This window comes from Stegodyphus dumicola, chromosome 9 (genome assembly GCF_044657685.1).
Source record: "Stegodyphus dumicola isolate Sdum_Otavi_A_Nest chromosome 9, ASM4465768v1".
NCBI lineage: Eukaryota > Metazoa > Arthropoda > Arachnida > Araneae > Eresidae > Stegodyphus > Stegodyphus dumicola.
In genome coordinates, this window is record NC_140776.1 from 126,195,663 (window position 1) to 126,223,378 (window position 27,716).

At 34.2% G+C, this 27,716-nt stretch overlaps 1 protein-coding gene across 1 annotated transcript; it reads left to right on the top strand.

Moving 5' to 3' along the window:
• The first annotated feature begins 13,024 nt into the window (after positions 1-13,024).
• LOC118200517 (uncharacterized) lies at positions 13,025-23,636 on the top strand. Its single transcript, XM_035372474.2, has 2 exons — positions 13,025-13,494; positions 22,715-23,636. Exons 1-2 carry the CDS (start codon positions 13,292-13,294, stop codon positions 23,112-23,114), a joined length of 603 nt encoding a protein of 200 aa, XP_035228365.1. The 5' UTR covers positions 13,025-13,291; the 3' UTR covers positions 23,115-23,636.
• Positions 23,637-27,716: the final 4,080 nt, after the last annotated feature.

The window sequence follows — 27,716 nt, forward strand, 5'->3', positions numbered from 1 at the left end:
AATAAAAATGTATTTCAGTGATTTAGAAAAGATGATGTCAGATGCCCGATGATCATCTCTAGATATAATTTTGTTGAACAATGAACACAACCAAACAATTTTAATGCAAAAGTGAATGTACTCAATGTTGAACAGTTTTGCTTATCTCAGTGTCTGAAGTCTGAAAGAAAGCTAATAGACTATGTGTCAGCATGACAAAAGCAGATATAACAAGATCAGTGATTTTGCTACTGATGTTAGTTGAGGAAAATGAAGCAATTATAGTTTTCAATGCAAAGGCATGGTGAAATTTTGATTACTATTGGTTACTTTGGTTTAAATAATTTTCAGTATTGGGTAAGTGACATCAGTTTCATTTTTGCCTTATACAGTCAGTTGTAACTGACTTAAACCTTTGCTGAATGCGGACTTGGGGATACATGATTTCTCATATATGAGGTGTTTTAATTGAATTTGTCAATTGCTAGAATTTTATTTATACGCGATTCAACATTCATTCACCAATGCTGAATGCTAGCTGGCATGAGCTCTGGTCAAAAGTTATTAACACTTTTAAAGAATTTCCATGGATTGAAAATTTACCACAAAGGATTTTTGTATGTGGGAAAAGTAGTTAACAGGGTTGCCACGCTACCTGGAAAACCGGGAAAAGTCAGGGAATTCGAAAATTGACCAAAAAAGTCAGGGAATTTAAGTATTTTTGTCAAAATCTGGAAAAGTCAGGGAAGTTCATACAATGATCCCGCCAAAAAAAGCGATTTTTGCGCCGACGTCGGAAGAGATAACTTTTTTGGCGAATTGCCTATCACGTGAGTGTCTGCTGGCATAGAGCCAATTTTCTCAGCTCCAATTTGATTGCCTTTTAGAAAGGCAAAGCAAGTTTCCCGCAACTTTTGGTTTCCAGTATTCTCGAGAATCGCATGTGCAGTGCATGAACTAAAGAAAGTACCTGTTCTCGTATAAAACAAAATGGGTTTAATCTTAGTATACGGTACCATGGAGGTTAGAATCAAAGAATATGTATTGTAAAGAAGGAAAACCTCTCTGCAACAGATGTGGCTCCATTCCATCATAGAGGGAAACAGCTGTGCATGCGTGATATATCTGCCGCCAAAGCTGGAAACCTGTGTCGAAGTTCGAAGGTCACGTTATCAAGAGTTCATTAAATGAATATCCTCTAAAATTTCTTTAACCACTTGCGCTAAAAAGACGTGCCACGCACATCGAGATGTTTTTGTCTCAAACTGCGAGCGACGTGAACACGTTGATAAGCATTTATCGCAAAAATGAAAATAACATGGTGCACACGTCGCCTAACAACGAGATTGTTTATTTCTCGAGTTACAGCTCTGGATTGCACTCGCAGATGCGGAGCGTCGTAAATGAGACACTTTACCACTTACTATATTGTAGCGCACGGCACCGCAACCGTGAAGTTTAGTCTTAGCGCAAGTAGTTAAACTCTAAAGGAAAAGAAAATATTTTTTGGCGCAAGTAAATTAATTCATAGGTTAGTAATTTTCGGGGGGGGGAAACTACGAAAATCCGTTTTTAAAATTATTGTGAAAAATCCAAGAAACGTCCTTTGATAAAACGTTTCTTCTCGGATTTTTCGCAATAATTTAAAAACGGATTTTCGTAGCTTTCTTTTTGTCATTCTTCTTAACACGTTTCTCAATTTCCGGTACACATCGCGGAGAGGGAAATTCTGGCTGCCAGGTTCCGTCGCCAAATCCCTTGGCAAATTTTAACTCCGCATTCTAGCGGCGTAATAGCATTTTACTTGTATGGAAAATTTTCTTCTTTACATAGACCAAAGAATTAGAGATTCTTTGCATAGACGTTTTTTGGTTAAAATAATCTCCATGTATGGATTTGGCGACACGATGATGCGCAGTAAATGGGTCATTTTGGTCTTGGCGACAATTTTCAAAATCGTGCCAAAGCCTTACCGTATACAGTCAAAAGTCGTTAATTCGGACACCCATAATCCGGAATGATCTATAATCCGGACCTCAAAACTACAAACTTTCTGCGCATGTGTCGCGTTGACGCATGCGCGTAAAACCTTTACGGCTGCGACTTTGCGTGTGCACGTGCGCAAAACACGTTTACGAATGCGCGTTTAATGTATAACGGACGGAATAAGCTAAGCTAAAATTATCTAATTATCTATTTCAGTTAATGTTGCAGATTGCATTGTTTCTTAATCTTCAAATTGGATCCGGCGTATTATTTTTTGAAGACTGTTAGAGCAATTTTATAAAAGTAAGCTTGAACTTTCGATTATGTCAAATAGAATTTCCGATATATATTTACTAATATGTAAAGGATATACAAAGTGAAAGTATCTTTCGGAGTCCATTCAACAAAAAGTGGAATTGCTGCAAAAATGGATAAAGGTTAAAACCTTTGTTTATCTATCTAAACTTTGTTTATCTTTAACGCTGCGGCGCCGCGCAATGAATTGGAAGTTGATCTGTCAGCACTATCCTTAACTTAAGAGCAGATGTTTTTATTTTATTTGGCTTATAATCGCTTACTAAATGTAGTACTCCGTCTTTAATATGATTTAAATCAAATGCCTCGTCATTATAATTCGCTTCCGATAGCAAAGAAAGTAACAGAGGTTATTGAAAACGAAAAAATTTCGATTGACAAATTAGTCGGTATTCTTGACATAGCAATTATAGGACTTGAACAGCGGAACTTTGTAACTGAACAAGAAATTATGTCTGTTTATGGAATTAAAGAGAATGTATTATCACATAAAAAACGAAGCAACTTAAACAACTTATATTGAAAGAAATGTTTAATAAAGTAAACAAATAAATATTAAGCTCTTTTTTTTTGTAAATATTGATACCCTTTAGATCATAATTGTTCATTTCGTAAATTGCGGTTTCATATTTTTAGTTTTATAATTTCTGCATGCCATTTTACCAGATTTAAACTGATGATCTATAATCCGGAATCGCCGAAGTCCCGACGAGTCCGGATTAACGACTTTTGACTGTACTAGAATTTTACCTCAAAAAAAAACTTTTAAACTTTTCTTTTTAATAAATACCTTGCCATTTTGCAGTAAAATAAAAAATAGTAATCTGTCATCTAGGCTAACCATGTAATATAACTATATTCGCTAAAATATCGTTGATTATTCTAATTCAATTTTTAAGTAATTATTTTTATGTTATTCGCATAATTTAATGATGCTTCTTCCCTCTAAATTTATTAATTATTAGTAAATAATATTTCTAAATTTCAGGAAATTTTCTCTGGCATAATCTTGAAATTAATTCTAGCAGTATGATGACATACCATCACGAAATTTAATGCACATATTTTTTTCTTATGTATGCTGCGAACTAAATATAAAATACCTCAATTTATTAAAATAGATTTCTTTGTTTCGTTTAGCTGCAGAATGTCTGCAAAAAAAGCCTTATTTTATTCCAGATTGGGAAGATTCTAATCTCAATCTTCAATGGAGAAAACAACAACAATTATAATTATATTTGTGTTTTCAAGTGTTAAGGTGCTTTTTAAGAGCATACCTCACACAAATTAAATTTACCTAAAATCTAACCTAACTATTTAGCATTGCGTTGTGATTTATAAGGACCGGATTAGCCTCGTGTTGAACTGGTGATGATCATGAGTAATAATTAAATAAAACATACATTTGTTATCCAATGTATATATCTTAAATTTTATTAAGTTTCTTAAGTGGAAAAGTAAACAAAATTATCAAACAAAGTATACCAAGAATAATTAAGAATAAATGTCCTCTGGGATTTATTGAATAATTAAGTGAATTTGCTACACAATACAAGTAATACCATAATTTACCTCTTAGCGTAGCCAACGTACATTACGCGGATAGACTGGAATTTTCTTGAAACGCACCTGGAAAACCTGGAAAAGTCAGGGAATTTCATTCTCCTGTTTGAGTGGCAACCCTGAGTTAAAGAATTGATTGAGGAAGGAGAAACAAAGAACTGGATGATTTTACGACACTAGCCGATAGCAAAAGCAGTGATATTGGAAAAGTGTCTTTAATTTAGAACAAATTAAATGATTTGTTAAAAAGGGTGCAGGAACTGTCTGATTTTGCAATGGAGACTGATCCAAATAAACAAATAGAGGACCTTTTATGAAAGGTATTGAAAAACTCTTGCTCCTATTACCGCAAAACTTTCTAGAATTGTGTTAATCATAATCTCAAACAAAAAAACACCAGCTTTTAAAAAATAATTGGATCACGTACTTATTAAGCACTAAGAAAAATTCTTTAAATTAGGTTTTGTTGTGTTCTTCCTTTTATTACAACAATATTTAAGATTATTTAAATTATACACACTTTCTTAATCTGAATTATATCTAATATACTTTTCCCATAAATGTTTAACTTTGTGGAAAGATATTTTGTGTACACACAATATATTAATAACATAAACCTTTGCCAAGGATTTACTGTATATAAATAATATAACAGAGATTAAATTTGGATTGGTGCATTTCAGAAAGATTCAGATAAGCACAGTTATTTTTGCTATAGCAAAGGGAAATAACCTAATTAGAAAACTGGTTCTGCTTTGTATGTGTGTGTGTGTGTGTGTATATATATATATATATATATATATATAATGTTTTGAAGAAGGGCAGTATTTTGGGCTGCATTTAATTTTCCAAAATTCATTCATAATAATTTAATTTTCCAAAATTAAGTCAACCTTATATCAGTGAATATTGATCACGAGAATTTATATTAAGCTACCTTTCTGATACAGCAAAATAACCATTATTATCATTTCAACTTGAAATAAAGTAGTTTTCTCATTTTAGTTAAAGTTATTTTGTAAAGTTGTTGTTAGCTATGCTCACTTGTCTGACAGTAATGAGAGACCAAGCCCATGAAATTCCTTGTGGGAAGTAGCACAAGATACGCCCGTCGTTGGCAACTGCCTTGAACACCTTACAGGTGACAGTGCAATTTAACTCAATTCTGCCCTTAATTTTGATGGAGGCACTCCAGGGGAAGGGTCCGAGAGTCTCTCGCTCCTCTCCTCTTCCACTAAACCACACGAGAGGAGTTCGGCTCACTGCACCATGCCGCACCGACAATACACATATACAAACATCCATGTATTCTCCAAAATTTGAATCCAGGCCCTACGGCACGGCAATCAGCGACACTAACCACTATACTGGTTGGTCGGCCATTTTCTAACATTAAAAGAATGCAAATTATTTTTGTTAATGAAATATATTTTGAAATAGTTAAGTTAAACAGATTGTAATATTATAAACATATGAAATTTTTAAGAGTGCAATAATATTTAAATTGATGTTTAACTTCTTTTTTCACAATATTATTTAATTTGTAGTATTAGCATGTTTTGTTTGTTGTGTTTCCTTTGCTTTTTCTAATTTCACGTTTTTTATAGTCTGGAGAGCACAGTCAGTTATTAGAAATTAAATTTGAAAAGAGAACTAGTTCATCAGTATGAGCTTCATTTTCAGACATCAGTAGGTTTGCAGTAAAGTTCTTCAGAGCGATTCAAATGTTTTTTGTGATACAAAATTATTTCCTTCCCTGACAAAACCCTGCTGCTTTTAAGTGTAGAAATACACATCAGGTGCAACAACTTATAGCCAGGACGAGGAATATCTTTGTGCGATATGTTTTAATGAGAATTGGCTCGTATTCATGTACTGATGGGAAAAACTGCAGAATTGGTCTTTAATTGGGATTTGAATGCAGTCAAACTATTAATATTCAGTGCTGTTATCCACTGAGTCATTGTGGGCCTTTGCGTCGACTAGGCAACTATTTACGCTCAGAAAAATGAAATGGATTTGTATTTAATAGATTATAACAGTGCCATACTATAGCCACCTAAGGGGGAAGGCTTTCTAAGGGAGCCTCATATTCATGCTACACATGAGAGAACGATGAAAATATTCATGTAGGCAGCCATTCCAGAGTTTGAGCCTGCGTCAAATTATTAATTTTCTGAAAGATGAAATGGAGTTTGATTGATATCCTCACGAAGATGAAATTGAAACAACTATTGTTTCATTTTCTTAGCATAGCACTAATAAAGTGAAATAATAGTTGTCTTTGATACTGGAATGATGCCAGCAAATGTTTTGGATGATAATGATTGTGGAATGTTTCAGAATTAAAACTACATGATAAAAATTATGGATGCAGTTGATCCAGACAGGTGACCATCATTCCAGATTTTAAATACCACCATGTAGCAAAGATTGTCACAAACACTTATGCTTTATTCGAATTTCAAATGCATTCTCAGTGGCAGGATAACTAGCTGCATTTTGATTAGAATGGAAATAAAGAAAATTACCTTCAGTTTCATATTTTATGAATCATGGCTGAAAATAAAATATCATTCTTGAATATAACCAAAAATATGTATATAAAGTGTTTCATAAAATCAACAGTATAATTTGAAATCTCTCTTTATGCACTCAACTTGTATCAAAAAGTGAAGGTTCTGTAAAAGAGTTCTATAATATGCCTTGAGCCAATGCCCAGTTATATAGGGTGTATCAAAAACAACTCACTGTTTTTTAATATGAATACATATAATTCTTGCTACATGACAGTGCTACAGTGGTCATCATCATGGTTAGTGTTGTTGATATAAAGTGCTAGTCTACTCAGCACCACAGCAGCAGTGGATTTATTAACTTATGTAAGCAGAATTACTGGTACTGGCCTTCAGAGAATTCACAGTAAATGTGTCCAGAGGGGTTTCTTTCCTGATATTCCCATATATTTTAATACTTTTTCTCCGGGAATATTAAAAATTGCTATATATTTATTTTTAAATGCACAAAATTCAATTAATCCATGCTAAATGAAACAAAAAATTACCTGTTTTTATTTGCCATTAAAAAAATTGAGATAATATTTCGTAAATTCATTACAGCTATGTAGTAATTACCCATTTAAAGAAAATTTTCAATTCCTTTATTTATTTTTTAAAATAACAACCTGTGTTTAAAAATGTAGCTTCTGGAAATTACGGAGCTTCATTCTTTGAACAAGAATTTTACTGTCGTTAGTATATTTATTATTTCCCGTTAGGTTGAAGAGTTAATTTTCAATTAATATAAGTTGAGTGCAGTTTAACTGGTACCTATGCTAGTAATTTTTTGTTTTCCTTTCGCTAAAATCTTTTTAACATAATACATAGTATTAAGCTGTCAGTTCAAATTTTAGTATCTGCATTGAAATCTGCGTGCAGATAGACGTATGGGGGAAGAAAATGTGATCCCCTATATTTATAACTAAAATATATCTCCTTTGCATGCAAACATTCTTGACATCCTGGCAGTCCATGAAGTTCTTTGGAAAGTTAGTTGTTTAGTAGAATATGGCAAATTTCACGAGAGCTATCTACCGAAGCAAAGGGATTCTTTGGTGAACGATTTTCTTAGGAAAACTGGGTCGCATTCATGTTACAAATGGGGAGGGAAAAAAAAAAAAAAAAAAAAACAGCCCCAGTACGAACTACTAGCATTTAACGGTCTGAGTGCGATCCCTTGCAAAAGAATTAGCTGCATGATTTGTTTTCGTGGATTTCTTCATGTGCAACATGAATACGATTTACTTTCGGTAAGAAAAACTTGCACGAAATCATCTTTCCCAATAGGCAGATAGCTCTTGTGTGTTTTGCCATATTCCAGTAATCTAACCTTTGAAGTGAAGCAGTTACATAGTTGATCAAAACTTCGCAAGTTGTGTTTGAAACATCTCATAAGTGATTTCAACAGATAGAACAACTACTCACACAGCTAAGATCTTTGTGATTATCTTTCAGAAGTTTTTTACGGTGCCAGTGATATCATGTTATAGGAAGTAACAACTGACCAGCCAAGTTGTCCGATTTAGCCAGGTTTAACTACATTTGGGAAAAAAGAGCTTCTCCGAGACTCGAAGCCATCTAAAGATATGGCAGTCGGCACGCCTAGTAGCAAAATAGGATGTCTGCAATGCAGATATACGCTTGCTCTAATTGATCTAAATTGACATTAAAAGTAAAAAAATTAACTTTTTAAAAGAATCTAGAACAGTTTGCTTGCAGGAAAACAAAATCATCATGTTGGAGGAGGGAGGGGGAATTATTGTTAGCGGTGCATCGGGAGGTGCCTACGTATCGTCCCTCTTTCCCGAAAAAAAATTTTTTTAATGTTAATTAGAGACTTCATACACTGCTCGACATATAAATGCAACACAAAGATGGAGTGGTCAGAAATTTATGCAAATTTTAGAGTAGACGCACGTCACTGAGTTATGCGAATGATGTGAAATGCGCAGCTCTCCGACGCACGTGAAGTAAGATATAAGGGAAGGAACGTGCAGAATGGGCAATATTCGTGTCGTTATTTCTGCCAGACGAATTATCGAAGAAAGTTCGTTTTTCTTCTATGGTGATCGAACTGAGAAGGGCGGGTTGGTTCTTACGTCAAATCGCAGCTGATACCCACATGGATGCGAGCACGGTGCATCGGCTATGGCGAACATGGTTGGAACAAAGAAATGTGGGAAGAAGGAGGGGTGCAGGTGCAGCCAGAGTGACGTCAGCATGCGTGGTTCGACACATCCGCGACAAGCTGTGGCGGTCCCGCAAGTCACTTGTACCGCGATTCTGCAGCATGTGCAAGATACCCTGGATGTTCCCGTGTCGACCAGAACTATTTCCCGTCGACTGGTTGAACGTGGCCTGCACTCACGGCGTCCGTTAAGAAGACTGCCATTGACCCCGCAGCATAGACGCCGACGTTTAGAATGGTGCCAGACTGGAGCGATGTGGATGATAGAATGGCGAAACGTCGTGTTCTCAGATGAGTCACGCTTCTGTTTATCCAGTGATAGTCGCCGCATACGTGTGTGGCTTCGACGTGGAGACAGATTTAATCCGGCAGTAACTGTGGAACGCCCCACCGCACGACAATGTGGCATAGTGGTTTGGGGTGCTATTGCCTACGATTCCAGGTCACCTCTAGTTCGTATTCAGGGCACTATGACGGCCCAACGATACTTGGATAATGTACTGCGGCCGGTAGCAATCCCCTACCTTCAGGGGCTGCCTAAAATTGTTCAGCAGGATAACGCCCGACCACACAGTGCTCGCCCCTGCCAACATGCTCTGCAAGATGCTTCCCTGGCCACCGTACTCTCTTCACCTGTCACCAATCGAACATGTGTGGGATGTGATTGGACGCCGTTTGCAGACTCTGCTCCTGCCTCGTTCAGAAGACGAACTGTGGCAAATGGTTGAAAGAGAATGGAGAGTCATCCCTCAGGATACCATCCGCACTCTTATTGACTCTATGCCTAGACGTGTTTCTTTGTGCAATGCTGTCCGCGGCGGTTCTACATCCTACTGAGCCGACGCCGTTCTCGCTCTGTTCTCGACTATCATTTTGAAATAAAGATCACTTATTGCTGCTTGCTCTCTCTGTCTTTTTTCCAAATTTCATCACTTTCTGACCATTCCTTCTTGGTGTTGCATTTTTAATGTCGAGCAGTGTATAAATAAAAGCTGTAGCAAATCTGAAACCACAATAAAAGATAAGGCTAAATATATCAAAAAAGTATTCAGTGCTGTAACGCAAGTGTGTTTACATTAATTTTACTTTTTAAGGGTGCATTAACAAATCCGCTGCTTTTACCTTTGGTTGATAGATGTTAAATCAGTCTTGAACCTCTGTCTTGTTTTTGTCTGTTTCCTGCTTTGTTAAAAATTACATTCTAGTTTATTACCCTTTCTGTGAAGTATTAGGGAAGCTCTGCAAGAAATGAAATATCGTAAGCAGGAACGGATTAGCCTGGTGTCACCGACACGGCCAATTTGCATACAATTTCCAGCACCTTTTTCCAAGTTGACTACTGTTTGTCAAAGCACACCCCTTGTTTGTGCACCCTATGAAATTCAGTGTATAACTTGAAGTATGAAACCTTTATCAAGATGCCAAGACGCATGTGTCAAGATCTAAATGAATATTCGCCGAAATTTTCGGATCTTTTTGCAAGTTGGCAGTTGTTCGCTAAGAGATAATATAATAGGTGCCAGCCTTTTGAAGTTCAGTTAATACCTTGAACAATGCAATTTGCATCAAGATTCCGAGAAGCCCATGTGAAGATCTAAGTGAATAGTTGATGACTTGCATAAAAGGTGCCTCCGTCGTAATGAAATGGTCCGGATGGCAAGACACAAAAAATTTCCGCTTTTACGGTATGGAGTAAAGAACTAAATCCATCAGTTTTGAATTTGCGGTTGCTAACGATGACGGGGTTAAGACGAAGAGTTCATACGTTTAACACAAATTATTTTTTAAAATTTTTTATCATTTACACCAGAGATGCTATTAATCTCAAAACGCGACACGAACATGGACAAATCGAAGCCGAAATTTTGAATTTTGAATTTGTTTTTGATTTATTTCATATTTTGTACAAATTTAATGAATATTTGTGTAACAAACTTAGCGATTTGAAAATAAACAATTGCAACACTGTTCGAAATAAAACATTTTTATCTCCACCGCGCCAGACTGTTGTCATTCGCCAAAATATAAGATATCTTTGTTTTAATTGACAAATTTGGCTATTCGAAAATAATGCGTTACCACTGCTTTAAATAGAGTATTTATTATCTCCTCGCACCAGCTTGTTGCCATTCAGTAAAGCATAAAATATTTAACTATTGAATAGCAAGCCAACTGAGCAATATACGCAGTTCTTAAAAATACTTTTTAATCTGATTGTTTTAAATCATGAGAAAGGAAAATGCATTTAGATCATGAAATGTCTAACTAAGAATATTAAATATTTTTAAGAAATGACACTAGCTAGTCATTATATACTATTTTTTTTTATCATAAATCTTTCAGGCGGTTGGCCATTCGAACGGTTAGTTTTTAAAGAAATAATATGGAGAGTATAAAAAAATACGTGGCAACTCCTAACACTCTATCGGAAATTTTAAAAATTTGTTGTTTTTAGCCCAAATTAACGTTAGCACAGAAGGGCTATTAATTTCGTTTTGTTATTTTGCATTGATTCACTTTTCAAGCTATTGCTACCAAATATTATCGCCCTATGTTATATTTAAAAAAATTAAATAATGAAGAATCTGCATAAATGTATGCATGTTTCACGCATTGAGATAAAACAACGGTACCTAGAGCCATCAAAGATTGAATAACATAATCTTCCACCGAATATGAGCATCTGGAAGTCCTAATTTTGAATTTGCTTTATTATCGATTTCATATTTAGTAACACTTTAACGAATTTTGGATTAACAAACTAAACGATTTCAAAGCGAGCAATTGCGACACTATACGGGAAAAAAAAAAAAAAAAAAAAAAAAAAAAAAAAAAAAAAAATGCATTTTATTTTACGAAATAAGTGCGAAGAACATGATATTTAATAAATAAAGGTAATACGGAAAACGTTAAAAACGCTCCTTTAGGCGCATTGTAAAATCTTGAAAGCCTTCAGATTTTTTTTAAAAATATTTTGTAATTTTGCTCTTAAATTTTATGTGGCGTGAGTGAGAAGAAAGCAGGGCTTTGCAGTAAAGTTAATAATAATGTGATAGCAGAAGTCAGTCAAAGAGCATATAGCTAACCTGCAGTGCTCAGCGAGAGCGTAAAAAAACCTTAACACATCCACTGGTGCGATATTAAAATCTGAATCATTTCAGATTTTCTTTTTTTTTCATTTTATTTTTATTTTTAGTATCGTTGAAGCTTTTTCGGTGTTACGAATTATTACGTCGACCGTTAGTAGAAAATTTGGCAACGGTCTCCAATCGTTACTGCGGAATTCTGAAGAACATAATTGGCTCTATTTCGCGCTACCTGACCGGTTGACGAGATAATACGTATGTACCGCTTTTTGTTTCTATAAGTTAATTGCTTTTTGTTTCATGAAGCCGGTAATTAAGATTAACGTGTCATTCGTTTCTAAAGCATGGATATGACAAGGTGAACTTAACGGCCACCGGCATCTCGGGAAATTTCCCGAATTCCTGACAGCACCATTCGCCTTTGCTCTCAAGGATACTGCGCGAGCAACTCCTCAAGCTGTAGCAGAAAGTAACGGAATAACTGTCTTGTTCTCAAGGAACATATAAATCTCATGTTCATTATTCGAAAGTAATAGCAGGGTATCAGTTAAAAGATCTGCGTTAAATAACCTTAAGCTCATGCAGGAAAATCTGTGTAGAAACTAATCTTAGAATATCTCTTGGAATCAATATACAAATTTTGATTCCAAGAGAGATAATTTTGATTCCGAAGTTTGTTCAACTGATTATGGCAAAACAAGCGAGAGCTTGAGTGAAACAAATCATATTTATCTTAGATATAGGGAAAACATGAAAACTCTGTGTGACGAGCCCGTTCACCAAGAACTAAACCTAGAACAAATTGCCATGGTTGAATTGTCTTACACACTGGGCCATTCGTAAGCCAAAGCAAAAAAAAAAAAAAAAAAAAAAAAGTAATATTTTGGCAGTGAATAAATCCAAAAACTCTACAAAGACAGCAGATTTGATCAATTATGGCAAAGCACGCGATAATTGCCCACCTAAAAGACAGGACTTCACTGAGGACTTTCTTAACGGCTGCTACTCACGTTACACATAGACGAAACTATAAAAACGGCCATGTAGTCAAACCCGTTCTTTTAGATTCGAAACCAGGGGAAACTGTTTATATTCACCAACTTTAGCTTTTGGGCATCCACAGAGATGATCAAGTCCATCAATAAAATGAATTTAGAATCTATTTCCCAACCTTACTAAAAGATTTAAAACTGCAACTTAAGTAATGAAAAGGGAAGTTTTCGTTGTTTTAAAAGAATAAAATATATCAGCGCCATTCAGAAGTAAATTTAAAGACTGTTTATACTTTCCTTTAGCTAAGTAGTTCGTGTGTGATTAATTCACAAACTGTTATACTATAAAGGGAAGAAATTCAGTGAAGGTTTAACATCACGCCCTACTAGCTAAGTTCTCCGATCGTTATGTTAATTCAGGTTTCAACAGCAATCTGTGTCGACTGCATCCCAGTATGAAACTGCCAATTTTTCGCCAAGTGACTGAAGCTTTGGCTGAAGAAAACAAGCATTGGATCCCCATTGGAGGAAGGACCAATGTCATTTGAGCTCATTTATAATGGTTACTTCATTAACATAACGTTAAGAACTTCTCTGTAGTTCGGTATCTCTACTTTGAATGGCATGGCGGAAGGTAGGCACCTGTGGACTTATTCGGAAACTATGGCTTTGATAGACGCATGGGAGAAAAGATACAACCTTCTAAAAGGCCAGAGACGAACTGCACATCTTCATGAAGAAATTAAACAAGTTCTGCATTCCAAGAATATTCAGAAGTCCGTTCGACAAATTGTTATAAAAATAGACAACTTGACTCAAAAATACAGGTAAGTATTTTATTAAAACACGTATTTTTAAATGCATCTTAATTTTGAGCGGAAGCAGTATTCTAATGTAACAAAGACTTATGCTTAATTTCTTTCCCGTTTTGATGGCATGATGTACTAAATTTACAAGCATTTAATCGAATTTTGAATTAAATTAATGAACATGAATTTTAATTAATATGTAGCATAAATTTTCATAATTTTACTTTTTGAATTTATTTGTAACGTATATTTGCACATTTTCTGTGAAACGAATGTTGCATGGTATGTTCTACAAGGAAGCAATTTAATACTTTCGCTGACGAATATCTTATTGATGTTCATCTCAAAGAATAAGAAAAAACTTTTAACAGGTATGGTGAAAATATTTCCTTAACTAGCATGTTCTGTTCCTACTAGGATCCGTAACTAAAATTATATTCATTGCAAGTTTTCCCGAACACATAATCATTTATATGTAGAAATGATTACTAACTTCATTTAAAAATAAAATACACTTAACATTTTTCCCGAAAATGGTCAAGGTACCCAGTTATACATGATACTTTACCAGATAAGCAAAGAAATCGGTGCTTCAATGTAGAGGCTTATGCTCTCGTAACATATGAATCAAAGGTTAAGAGTTCAAACATACATTTCAATATAACTGTTAAAATGGGAAGTTTGGTTTAACTGCTAAAATTAAGAGCAACTGTATCAAATATTTACTTCGGATATCCGTTTTAAGAGTAAAAACATCATGTGTAAATAATCATTCAGCAGTAAAGCATTAGACAATGTGGCGTAAAAATGGAATTTTAAAAAGAAATTGCGTTAAAGGTTAGAATAATTTAAATCTGAATGAATATTATTAAAAGTCCTTTTTCTCCGAATTAATGATTAAATGTTTCCGAAATAATTCGGTCATTATAAGTCACTATAATGATTTACGTAGATTCAGTTTAAATAAAAGTTATCAATTCTAATGCCATTGCAGTGTAAAGAATTCGTTTAAAACTTCCTGTATCTAGGCTTTTGTGACTTTGTGAATTTTGCACTCCTGAATGTTGTCTGTCATTTTATGTTCTGTTCGGAAGTTTCAAATTTAAGTTACCGAACTGAAAGCGAATTTTCTTTTAATCTTGTTTTATTCTTTATTTGCTTCATCAGATTCGAAATTCTATTAAATATTATATTTTGAATTAAAAGCAATATTAGCAACGCCATTTAATAAGAAATAAAATTTTTCCTAATTTTTTGCTATGAATTTAAAATTGATCTTAAAATACAACACAATTTTGTTATTACTTTTTCACCTCTATTCCAAATTAATAGCGTGATATAAAATTTATGAAAGGAGTTAAATGGCTGATTTCGTATTATTAAACGTTTTAGGTATACTTATTATAAAATAGCATGCAGGTATAATATCTTATGAAAATTGCGTAAATGCTAGTTTTAAATATGTCTTTCTATAGAAAGAGATATTTAAAACTTATTTTACCACATTTTTGTAGACTACCAAAACTTTGAAAATTCAACCGTCAAATCGATTTATTTTGAGTCACGCTTAGTTCTAAACTAGTATGCTTAGGCAAAATGAGTATTGGTTGAAATCCCGATATCTGACAAAAGTATGAACAATGCTTAAAGATTTTACAGTTATACTTGAAATGATTAAACGTGTTTTGTATTGTAATGTTTTTATTTATTAAAAAAAAAAAAAATAGTTTAGGGTACTCTTCTGTTATCGGGACCGGATTCAGCAATGTATGTATGTACGGATTCGTGTTCGTGTATGTATGCGTATACAGAAACATACATAAGTACTTATATATAGTATATATATATATTTGAAGCATAGAAGTAGAATCAGCTTGCAGTCGTTGTGGCTTATGGTGAAAGCTTACAGATGAAGATAACAAAACATGAAGAATTTCCAATCTTAATGTCCGCGGATATAAAATCATCTCCTTAGATATTTATTCAATCATAATAAAATCCGATACATTTCTATGATTCAGTCATAATGAAATATGATAAATTTCTCTGTACATTGGTTTTTAACAAGAAATGACGCAGGCATTTTACAGTCTCATTATTATTTCAAATTACGGCAAAATCTCGAGGGCTATCTGCCTAAGGGGAGGCATTTTACAGAAGCGAGGAGATATTAGCAGGGTGGAAGCTAGGAGAATAATGACGTAATTATTGTGCCAAGAGTATTTATACTAAGTCTGAGGTACAAGTAGAATTAATCTGTGATTGGTTAATATTAGTTTTAGTTGCCTTTTCCAGAAGCGTTACATAACAGAACATAGAATATTCTCGAATTTGGGAGAACAGATGGATTTAGGGAGAGATCACCAAATCTAGAATGTTGATTTTGAGGTCGCCAATTCTTTTTTAAGCAGCTATCGTATTTTGTTGTATTTTACACACGCACATACACACACACACACACACACACACATATATATATATATAAACTTAAAGCATCTATATATATGCATACATGAGCACATACATCCATACATACATACGTGCGTACGTGCGCGCGCACATTTTTGAATCCGATCCCGATAACAGAAGAGTATTGTTTTGGATAGTTTTCAAAAAACATTTCTCAAGCGGGACAATATAGTCTCTTCTTCTTATTTATCAAATTTTTCTTTGGCGCATGAATGAAAATACATACGTTTGCACGTAGATAATTATAAATTTCTGTATTTTTTACTACAGCTTGACATTTGATAGCATTTTGATTCAGATAAAAGTCCTTAGGCTTAGAGAGCGAATTATCTTCACCACGAATTGTAGCTGCTCATCAGTCAGTCGGATTCTTTTTAACTTTCAGTTGTGGAGGAAAAAAAATAAATCTGTTCACATATGTGTGAGTTGTGTTGTAACTTATCTCACTTTCCTGACAGTGACATCAAAACGAGCCGAAGAAATTCATCGTGGCAAAGAAAGCAAGATTGCGCCTGTCGTTGGTAAGGGAAGCCTTTAGAACTATACAGGTAATGGTATGACTTCGCTCAGTTTCGCCTCCAATTTTGAAGGAGAGCATCCCGGGTGGGAAGGGGTGATGGTCTCCAAGCCCTCTTACCCTACTACCAACGTTTCGGCTCGCAGCATATTTAGAGTGCCCCCATGCCGCACAAACACTTATACATTTACGAACACCCATGCCTCTCCTGGATTCGAACCCAGGCCCTTCAATATGGCAGTTAGCTTCCCTAACTACTATACCGTCTGGGCGGCGTTGTTCACATCTAAATGTGTTAACAAACAAAGCGATTATTCTCAGCATAAAAATATTATTAATTTTTTGACGAGTACGAATGAAAATGAAATCTGTAACTTCAAACCTTTTCAATAAGATTTGTATCACATAGTAAATTAGTTAGCTCTATTTATAGATTTTCTGCATTAATTCATGTTCGTTTTTAATGGAGATGAAAAGATTATACACTTGGACTTCAAACAAAATCTTCGCAGCATCGTGTTTGCAACGAATACTTAACTAAAATGCAGAGTCGTAGCTAGGGTTTTCAGCGCCCAGGGACAACTGAAGATTTCGCGCCCCCAATTGCTTGCCAAGGATGGAAAACATTTAATTCTAAATTGTGGTAACATCAGTTTGGCGCCCCTTGGATTCTGCGCCCGGGGACAGATGCCCCCCTTGCCCCCGTCTAGCTACGCCCCTGCTAAAATGTCTTCACCAGTCGCATAAAATTGCTTCTGGGCCACCTGTTTGAGACTACTGAGTTCTAGGTTTCTAGGTGATTTCTAGACCACTGAACATACATTCTACCTGGTGTAATTTATAGCCGGATTGGGTTGCAGGCAGAGACTTGGACACTTACCATGTTTTTTAGTTAGCTATGAAATTATGCCTCTACGCAAAATCACGGGCTAAGAAGTTAACAATAAAAACACAGAGAAGTTACTAGAAGAAGAAGTGAATGAGTTCAACAAGAAAGAACTACAACAGTTTCAGAAACAGAAACAAAAGGTAATTTTGCATGAAGTGTCTTCAGAAGAAGAGAAAGAAAGAAAAATGATCCTTTGTCCTCTGATCCCCGAAATTTGTGCAAAATGGGAAAGACGCAAAATTTCCACGTTACATAAGCAACAACAAAATGACATTAGACAAATTTTGAGTGAAACAGAGGCCCACTGAGTCTCAATCAGACTCGAGTGGCACTTAAAGAAGCCCTATCTCGCTGTGGGGGGAGGGGAAAAGAAAATTAAAAAAAAAAAAAAAAACAATTCCCTAATATTTTTATGGAAGAAATTTCGCGTGCATACAGCAATATCCTCATCATTTTCTGCTTATGCCATCAACTCTGCTTTGTACAGTTACATTAAAACTGAATTAAGTTTTAGTCAATTTTATCTGTTTAATAATGTGTTATCTTTTTTGTTTAACATATAATGATTTTCATTTTTGGTTGTGAACTTTCTTTATGTCCATTTATGTTCCGTTATAGTGTTAGGAATGAACCTTACGCACAAAATGTTGCAGTAAAGTTTAAAGGGTACGTACGATATTATCTACGGCGACCACTTTTTTCGCGGGCTAGTCCGGGACATTGACCCCCATTCAACCAAAAAAATAAGTATTTAAAAAATTTAATAAATGAAAACTGAGCATACAAATACAATCAAAAAATAATTCAAAGTATAAATACTTCGTACAAATGATTAAATGCAGTTTCAAACGGAATAAACCTTTTTATTTGGTTTATTGCACTTTTCAATTTTTTCTTTGAACTCTGCGCAAGTATTGCATGCACTTAATTATAGACATTGTTTTCATAGTATCAACGTTCAATTGCGGTTTTTATGTTATCCATAAATTGTTCATAGTAAAAAATATCCTTTCAGTAGCTGCATTGGTACCACGTAATCAAAGCACGAATTCTATAGCTTTAGTAAGATGCACAGAATGAATATGATTTTCATTGAAATAATTTAAAATTTGAATCTGATACTTATCGGTGGGTATTTCTTCATTATTCCATGGTTGAAGTTTTTTGAAGTTTGTATATCTTTTCAAATATGATTTTTCGTCGAATATTTCAATTTTCAGTGTCATATATTCGTTTTCAGGCAATCTTTTTTTATGAAAACTATTGTTTCTTCTATTTTGGTCCAATCTATTTGACACTTTAAATTAATCCGTATAAAATGAGTAATTCGCTGAAATCGTTTGCTTTCATAATTCCAGATAAAAAAATACTCGTATAAAATTATAATTTGATTAATAAGCTATTTCTTGTCTATAATTCCATTTGAATTATATTGTTTAAACTCGGAAGTAGAAAAATATAATGGTTTCTTTCTTTAAATTTAAAAATAAGATAATTAGTTTCTTCTGAAATTTCGGCAACTGTTAATTTTTCTCCTTCCATTCTTTTTACTGAAGTATGAAACACTGATGCCTGTGTTTAGAGAAATTGAAGACAACGTTCAATTTGTTCATTTAAAAAGAAATTTTTTGAAACTATCGATCAGTTATTAATTGAAAGAAAAATATCACTTTAAAAAATTAAACAACTGCAACACTCTTCCAGCTGTGGCAGTAGAACTAGCCATCTTGTTTTGGATAGCAGTAGCTTCCATTCTTGCTCTGCGTCAGCACTAAATTCCTTCAGATTTTCCTCTCGAAGTGTGTAAACATAAAAGTGACTAATAAATTTTGCCATTTATTCCTTCAAAATCTACGGGAAAGAAATCTAATGCAGTTTAAACTGCATTGTGGGTTATGTGGGCTACGCAGCCTACTCTAGTTGCTGGGAGATTTAGTTGATTATACAATCGGGAAAACACGATATTTGTTCCTTTTCTATTAAACACCTCCAAATTTTGAACTGGTATTGTCTACACAATATCCCACTAACTTCTTTGTCAAGTTGTTTGAATCCAACCAATCTATAATGGACATGTGATTATTTCCCATGTTTTTTCTGGAAGAATGATTAAATTAAGAATTTTAACTTGAACACTGTCTTTTTGGTCCAAATATCTAACGAAACAACTTTAGATCTTTGTGGTTTGAAGTACTTGTGCAAATGTTTAAAATCCTGGTGTTTTTCGAATTCGAAAATTTTCAAATTAGATTTTCAGAGTGGAAATTGCGAAGGGTTTAATTACATTTTTAACTATTGCATCGGTTTTTGTACTTACACAACAAAATTTGCTTTCAAAAATACTTTGATTAATTTTGAGGTACAATCCATAGATCTAAACGACTTAATGTGCGCGACTGCATAAAAAGAATACTCTGCTTCCGTCGGTGAAAGTCATCGCTTCTCCTTATTTATCAGAAACATTTAAGTTCGGTGATCTTCGGGCCACTTGCAAACAACTTGATCATTGAGTCTAGCGCGACCTATGCATCGGTTTGGGATGTTCTCGTTTAGAAACCCGGAACCATTATGCAAATGTGGCGGCAGTCCATCTTGTAGAATGTAGTCATCTCTCTGCAGTAAATTGAGGAATCAACCAATCATTTAGCCATGTTAAGCAACTTTCACTTGTAATTGTTTGTTTCTGAAAGGGAACGAACTGCACACCCAACGCTCTGATGCAGCACAAAACGCATTCATTTTGGGAGAGTCAGTTTCTACATCTAGAGTGGCATACGAATGCTCGGTTCCCCAGATCCTGACATTAAACATTAACCTTTCTACTTGAATGGAAGGTCGAATCATCGCTGAAAATTATCTTCGTCAGAAGGGTTTCATCGTCCTCCATTAAAAATTGAATAGTCTTGCAAAACTCACGTCGCTTTACCTTGTCTTGTGGGTACAGCCTTTAAACCAACTGTAGCCGGTACGGGTGAAACCCCAAACACCTGGGTAAAATCTTGCTCTGTTGTTTGTGAATACGTGCAACTTCCTGCTAACTTTACGTGTAGACTTATCTGGGCTTCATACAAAGACTTCTCTCACGCGCTTCACAATTTTCTCTGAGAAGAAAGGTTGGCCAGAATGTCCTTTTCTTTTATCAGAAATACATTTTGTCTTACTAAACGTTTTATGCCATTTCAAAATGGATTTTTGCATAGGTCGATCAGCATTAAAGTTTGGTTTGAACACACGCTCAAGGAAAAGAAATGAAAATTTTTTTTAGTTAACTGAGTCGTTGATATCACATTTATCAACATCTTAAAATAACTGTTAATTTTATAACACCTTGAAATCAAGGATTGATATTATTGATATATTGCGCTCACTTTGTATATCACGTGGCCAGTGCAGATGTGACACTAGGTAAGAGACTTACTAGCTGAGCCTTGAGCAACAACGATATGTTGTCGTTGGCCACGGTTGACGTCAGTGCTTTATTAGTGCTGCGTAGCTGTTACGCTGTGGCAGCATAGACCGATTTAGTTTGGTGACTGGTAGAAAAATTTCATGCTGACCTCGCATCGAGGGCACGTTGACATAATAGCAACACGGTTGCCGATATGTCACTCCAAAGGTATAAAAATGTGCTTCACATAGCATTTCATAAGTTGCCCAAAACCGCCAGTGCAAGGCTCAAAAATAACTCTCTGTACGTGGAAATACTATGCAAAACTAAGTTTATTTTGACGAATATTTAAAATAATTATTAATTCGGGGACTGGGACGCGTGTCCATATGGGACGCAGAGCAAGTATCCAGGACGAATGGTCATCCAACGTATTATCTTATCGACTGTGAAAATGTTGCCAGACAGCGCAATTTAGCGCCAGTTATGGATAAGCGTGACATCATAAAACACACTCATGAAACCCGCACTTTCGTTTTATATAATCTCGACTGATTCTCGATAAGCCACATTTTTTTTTTGTGAACGGAAATATGAATTAACTATTATTGCTGTAATTGTTCTTGCATTTAAAATAATATTAAAAAATTTGGAAAATGCCTTCTACAGAACAACAGGCAATTTTTTTCCCAAGTTATGGGATCCTACCATAAAAAAAGTATGCATTAATGAATACGATATAGTCAGATAAGTATAGCTGATGAAACAATAATAGATTGGAACCTAATAATAGACTGGAACCTGCGACAAAGTTTGTAGTCGCAGCATTTCTAAACATCGCTTCTGTTCATATCGGAGGTCCAGGTCAAACAGTAGAAATCGACGAAAGCCGATTTAGGAAGCGCAAATGCAAAGCAGGTCAAATACTTATTTATTAAATAAAAAGGTGACAATTCTTTTATATAATTGTGTAGAAACGATTGGCGCAGCTTTGGCGGGATCAACGCCATCTTTCATGGTTCGAAGGTATCAACTTTCTCGGTTGAAGGGATAAAACGTAAATACCGTTTAAATAAGTAATTATCTGTGGTTCGGAAACGAATTGCCATTTTACATTAATTCCACTGGTGAAAATTGCTTCGTTGATGACCTTCAGAAACTAATTGAGTTTGTGAACCGAGATTTTACTGTATTGGTATGGTCCACCAGTAGCCGAGCGGTAAAATCGTTGAAGACTGGTAGTTTTACCTGGGTTCTATTCTAGGGAACGAGTTAGTTGCATGGGCATTTTCGTGGTTTTCACCATGTGTAGCGTGTAAAAGAGCCAGTTTGTCTTAGAAGATCCTCCAAAAAGGCATCACTTCCTTTAGGCAAATATTTATCGCATACTTTGCCATGATTAAGTAAACCAAACTCAAACTGTAAGAATTGTAAGCAAACTGTGTTTTACAAGAATGGCAATTACTACTTTCTGATGCGCTGCATACCTGGCTGAAGGAATGAAACAATGAAAACTTGGGTTGGAGTTGGAGAATGTCATACTCCCTTATTTAAGGCTTGTTTTTTTGACTCGGACGAATTAAAAATTTTTTGCCGACTAATTTAAGTAAGAACTTTAGGAAATAAAAATACGCCTATGTTTCTTTATTTTTATTCTCATGAGTAAGTAATTCAATTTATATGAAATCTGAAATAATGACGACTTTTTTGAAGTCAAATTTATTGCTAGTGACTGGAATGTAACCTATTATTCCAAATATCTTTATCCAATATGTCATTTATCACGCAGTTTATAAGCAAGCTTTAGATAATCTACGTAAATTAGTTTATCTAAAGTTTATTATGAACTGCATGATAATGACATTATCATGTCGCACTTGTAGTAGATTTTGTCAAACTAATTTGACATTTCTAGAAATGTTAAAGATTTAAATACATGTCTAGCATTTTCATGAATGTTACTTCTTCTTTGTAGGAAGACACTTCCGAAATCGAATCCTTCGTGGATTTACTTTAAACGGCTGGACAAATTCATGAGGGGTACGTCAGAAAATACTGAAGAAGCTATTGTACATATGAAATCGGAACGATCGTCTTCAGATCAGCCAGAATACACTGATGTCTCAAATGAAGCCTATGGCAGTCATCAAAATCTTGCCAACATTTCTATTTTGAACGTTGAAGGGAATGCGGCAATGAGACAGTTCGAAGGACCTGGGCATTATTTTCATAGCAAAGGAAAGCAAAGACACTACCTCAACGAAATGTTGAGCATTATTTATAGGCAAATAGAAGTCCAGAAGCAAGCCATCTGCATTCAAGAGAAGTTTGTTACTATGGTATCGCAGATGATAAACGATTCTTCCAATGACTGAAAGTTTCAAAGTTTGAGACGTAAATTCTTGTAAGCAAGGAATACTTACTCATTCTTCATAGACGGAAACTGTTTTCATTATTTCGAAGGCCTTTTTGAAATTTCATTCTTTTGCTACAATATTTGAATGATTTAGTGCATTTATTATCATAAAACGGTTGTAAATGATGATAATGTTTTACTTTCATTTTACGTGCATGTGAGCAGAAGGCTGACTGCTTTTGAAGATATTAGTTACAATACGATTTTGACATTCTTGCATTTACTTTATTTATTAAACTAAAGAATAATATACTGCAAATACTTGTGACATGATAGCAGTATATTAGTTATATTAATAGTTTATTGCGGGTTAATATTTTCTAAAGTGTGTATAATTGCTCAAGAAGAAAATGAGCTTTAAATTAAATATTCTCATTACGTAACATTATTAACCATTTAATAGTATATGTCAGTTAAATGAAGTTTGTCTTTATAATGTATGTAGAGATTGTTTTGGAATAAATCTTTCATATTACGATCATTTTCTCCCTGATTTTCAATGTAGTTAGAATATGGATGGAGCTTGTGATAAAATTTATTATTTAATGAGATTTTCACTCTTATTCGCTTATTAAATTCAACTCTTAAATTTGTTAAGTAAAAATAAATAAATAAATAAATAAATAACAGTCGAATGAAAAGCTCGTAACAAATTTAACAGTATTTATTTAAAGTAATGGCGAAAATTCTGAAAAGCATGTAAGTTTATCTTTTAAAGTATGATTATTTGTTTCTACGTACATTTGTTTCACTGAATATTCTGAGAAAAAGAATTTATAATTTTTATCAAAAATGGATCAGACGTGTAACAGAACAGTGAAACATATGTCTGTTTATTACAACCGAGAATACGAAATTATAACTTTGGGTAAGTGGGGCAATATCTAATATGAAATTAGCCAAAAAAGCCATCTTAATTTTAGTTTACATTTTGAATAAAACTTTAGCGACTTCGAGGGGAGTCCAGAGGAAAAAAAAAAAAAAAGAAGAAGAAATTAATTGGTATGATTTTCTGCCATTTAAATGCCTAGTTGGGTTTGAGTTTATGGTAAAGCATAGTAGAATATTCTGCCCTGAGGAAGGTTTGCTTTAGTGAAAAACTTTCTGAGGCAAACTGACTCGCATTCACTTGAAGTGTACTGGTTTGGTTTATATCAGGGTTTCTTAAACTGTGGGTCGAGACCCCCAAGGGGGTCGCAATACCTGCAGCAGGGAGACGCCAAAATTTAAATAGTTTTGATACTTCTTTAACTTATAATAATTTTACAATTACCAAATATTTTTACACAATGTATTTGAAAATAGATAAAGATAAGACAATACAAACAAAGAAAAAAAAAAAACGAAAACGTTTCGACGAATTCTTTTTACAATATAAACGTTCATTTTTCTTGCTTTGCACGTGACGCTGTTATTTCGCCTGTTACTTATTTAAAATTTTCACATTGTTCTATGTCTTAAAATTAGAAATTAAGGTTAATGACCTAAAACTGCAATAGTATAATTATACTACAAGTGAAAAAAAATGACAATTTCACTCACGCGTGTGTCGAATTTGCGCAATACTTATGGGGTCCCACAAAATTTTTGTAAATATTATGCGGTCCTGGGGGTCATGAAAAAATATCAGTTATAAAAAGGGGTCGCGACTGAAAAAAGTTTAAGAAACCCTGGTTTATATGATTACGGCAAAGGCTCGAAGGCTATCTGCCTAAGGAAAGGTATGCGTTCTTGGAGGACTTTCTAAGGGAAGTTGGCTCGTCTACACGTAACACTTAGGGAAAAGCCCGAAAACGCCCATGCAGCGAGCCCGTTCGCGGGATTGGAACCTCGGACCGAATTACCAGTGTTCAGCGGCTATACCGCTCGGCCGCTGATGAAAGTATCAGCTGTAATTCGCTTTATAATTGATTCTTAGTATAACCTGAAATTTACAAGGCTATATTTTTATCCATAAGGTACAACTTAAGTATTGGTAAACAGTACATCATATCCCATTTACGAGTATAACAATGCATCTATACTCCAAATTTAAGAAAATATTTATTAAACTTAATAATTACAAATTTATATTATTTTTAATTTTGAATAGTTATACATCTGAAGCATTTTATTTTTGTTAGCTACTACATTTACTATTTATATTATGTCTAATTTAAAATTAAAATAGCAACGTAGATAAATTTATATATTAGCTTGGAACTTTCACTAAAAGTTGTACAACTTACCTTTTATGCATACATCGTGTCTATAATTCTTTATGCGAACATATTTTCGCAGCGTTGGTTGTAGACATGTACTTCCAATTACGTAACTACATACGTTTTTTTTAATTGCACAAATATTCATGTTCTGATGTTTGCAAACTAAAAAAAATCTGATGTGAACACACACGACCTTGTATGGCCTATTAAGTTATACACTTATTTTTTTTTTTTTTTTTTTTTTGGCTGCACTTCACTTAAACTTTTTTCCTCGAATTATTCCAACTTAATTAACCGATCCCTCAAGGAAATTTGAAAATGACATCAGAAATTGCAAATTTTGAAATTAAATATCCTTGTCAATTTTTGTAGTACTGGAGTCAAACTTCTTATAGTTTTATTTTTTACAACAAGTATAAAACTTTCCCAAATATAAGTATAGGAGCCGAGAGAACGCATTAAATGTTAGATCTCATTATTTGCCAAAAATCAATTAAAAAAATTGTTATTGCCAAAACATGAATGTTTTCGTCATTTAAAACGCTTCCGTAAGTGGAAATCTATGACTACGACCAAAGATTGCAAAAATAAAGGCCGGGTAAGGGCGATATAATCAATTTTGGGAAAAAAGTCCTTTATCCTGTTTTTACCTACAGATGTCGCGGGTCCGTACGTACAGACGCCATCTAAATGGATTCGGGAACTGTCAAAATAGATATTTTTGTTGAAATATGATACCCGAAATTTTTTGCGATTATAATACTTCCTTCGCACAAGGGAATAAAATATAATTTTTGTAAAAATTACCAAGTCTAATTTTTTTATGCGTCGCCCCGATTTCTATAGTTCTTATTCATAAAAATTGCGCACTCTTTTTCAAAAATAAACTATAAAAAGTGGGAATACCATTCGAGAAAAATTGACCGAGATACTATTTCATTTTAAAGTTGGATATCATATTCAGGGGTTGTTCACAAAACGGATGTGAGAAATGTTTGCATTCCTAAGTAAGAGTAAAATATCGATTTAGGAAAAAGTTTCTGGTAACAATAGATTAAGTGACGAACTATTCTGTACAGATCGTCGTGAAACGTTTTCATCAATAGAAATGTTTTCAAAAAGATCTCCTTTCCCAGAATCTTACCGAATTCGTGTTCGAGGAAAAAAAGGTAGGCTTCAAGTTTTGACATATAGCCAACTAGCAACATTGTCTGCAGGTATTGAAATGTAAAATTTTCTAGTTTAATAAATTTTACAATATATATATATTATAATATAAAGCAGTGATCTCAACCTATTTTAGCTCATGCACCTCTTTCGGCATTGCTAAAAGGTCATTCCCTCCATCGTCTTTAAAACTCGAAACATACATATATACAATAGTTACTTATATTTAAATTATTATTCAATTTGTTTTATAAATAAAACAATAAAAAATACCGAAACTTGAATGAAAGTATTTTCTTATATTCGTAAACTGAAACTAAGTACTTTGCAACTAAATAAAAGGCTGACCACCTCCTCCCTGAAACTATAAAATTGCCTTTAAGGGGGGGGGAATTCTTCCTGATTGAGAACCCCAGTTCGGTAAAGTATTAAACAGAATGTTAACAATGTATTCTTAGGCTTTTTGAAACTTCCAAAGGCTTGTGGGAAAAGTTTTTCGGTATACCAAATGTAACAAAACTATAAATTAAGAAATTAAATCATTAGTAAATAAAAAAAAAAAAAAAAAAAAAAAGAATATCATCGAATAGCATTAAGAAGGAAAAAATCAACCTCAAATTATTTTAATTTATTTATTAACAGTCCTCTCAAGGCAAGTTGAATAGGTTGCCAAATATTCCATACCTTGAAAATAAATTGTCCATTTCGCAGTATGGAATCATATTTTTAGCCTAAAGGTGCGTTAGACCCTATTATTCAATTATTAGTCTCAAACAGAATTTTGCGTCACTTCGCTTTCTGCGTCGATTCACTTTTCAAACCGTTGCCACAAAATATTATTGCCATGCATTATATTTAAAGAAACTAAATAATGAAGAGTCTACATGAATGCATGAATGTTTCTCACATTGTGAAAAAACAAAGGTACCTAGAACCATCAAATTTTAAATAGCATAGTCCTCCGACCGGACATGGGCACTTGGAAGCTCGAATTTCGAGTTATCTCTTTCATATTTTGTAAAACTTTTTTTTGATTAACAAACTCAACGATTTCAAAGAGAGCAATGGCAACGGGAAAAAAAAAGCACTTTTATGTCCAACGCGAGACTCTCTATCGGAAATTCTAAAGATTATGCTGTTTTTAAATATTTTTGTGATATTGCTGTTGAATTTAATTTCATGGTTTAAGT

Excerpts from the sequence above, each read along its gene's own strand:
- LOC118200517 (XM_035372474.2), top strand. The coding sequence starts at position 13,292 with ATGGCGGAAGGTAGGCACCTGTGGACTTATTCGGAAACTATGGCTTTG. Across the intron at positions 13,495-22,714 it reads AACTTGACTCAAAAATACAG|GAAGACACTTCCGAAATCGA; the intron begins GTAAGTATTTTA and ends TCTTCTTTGTAG.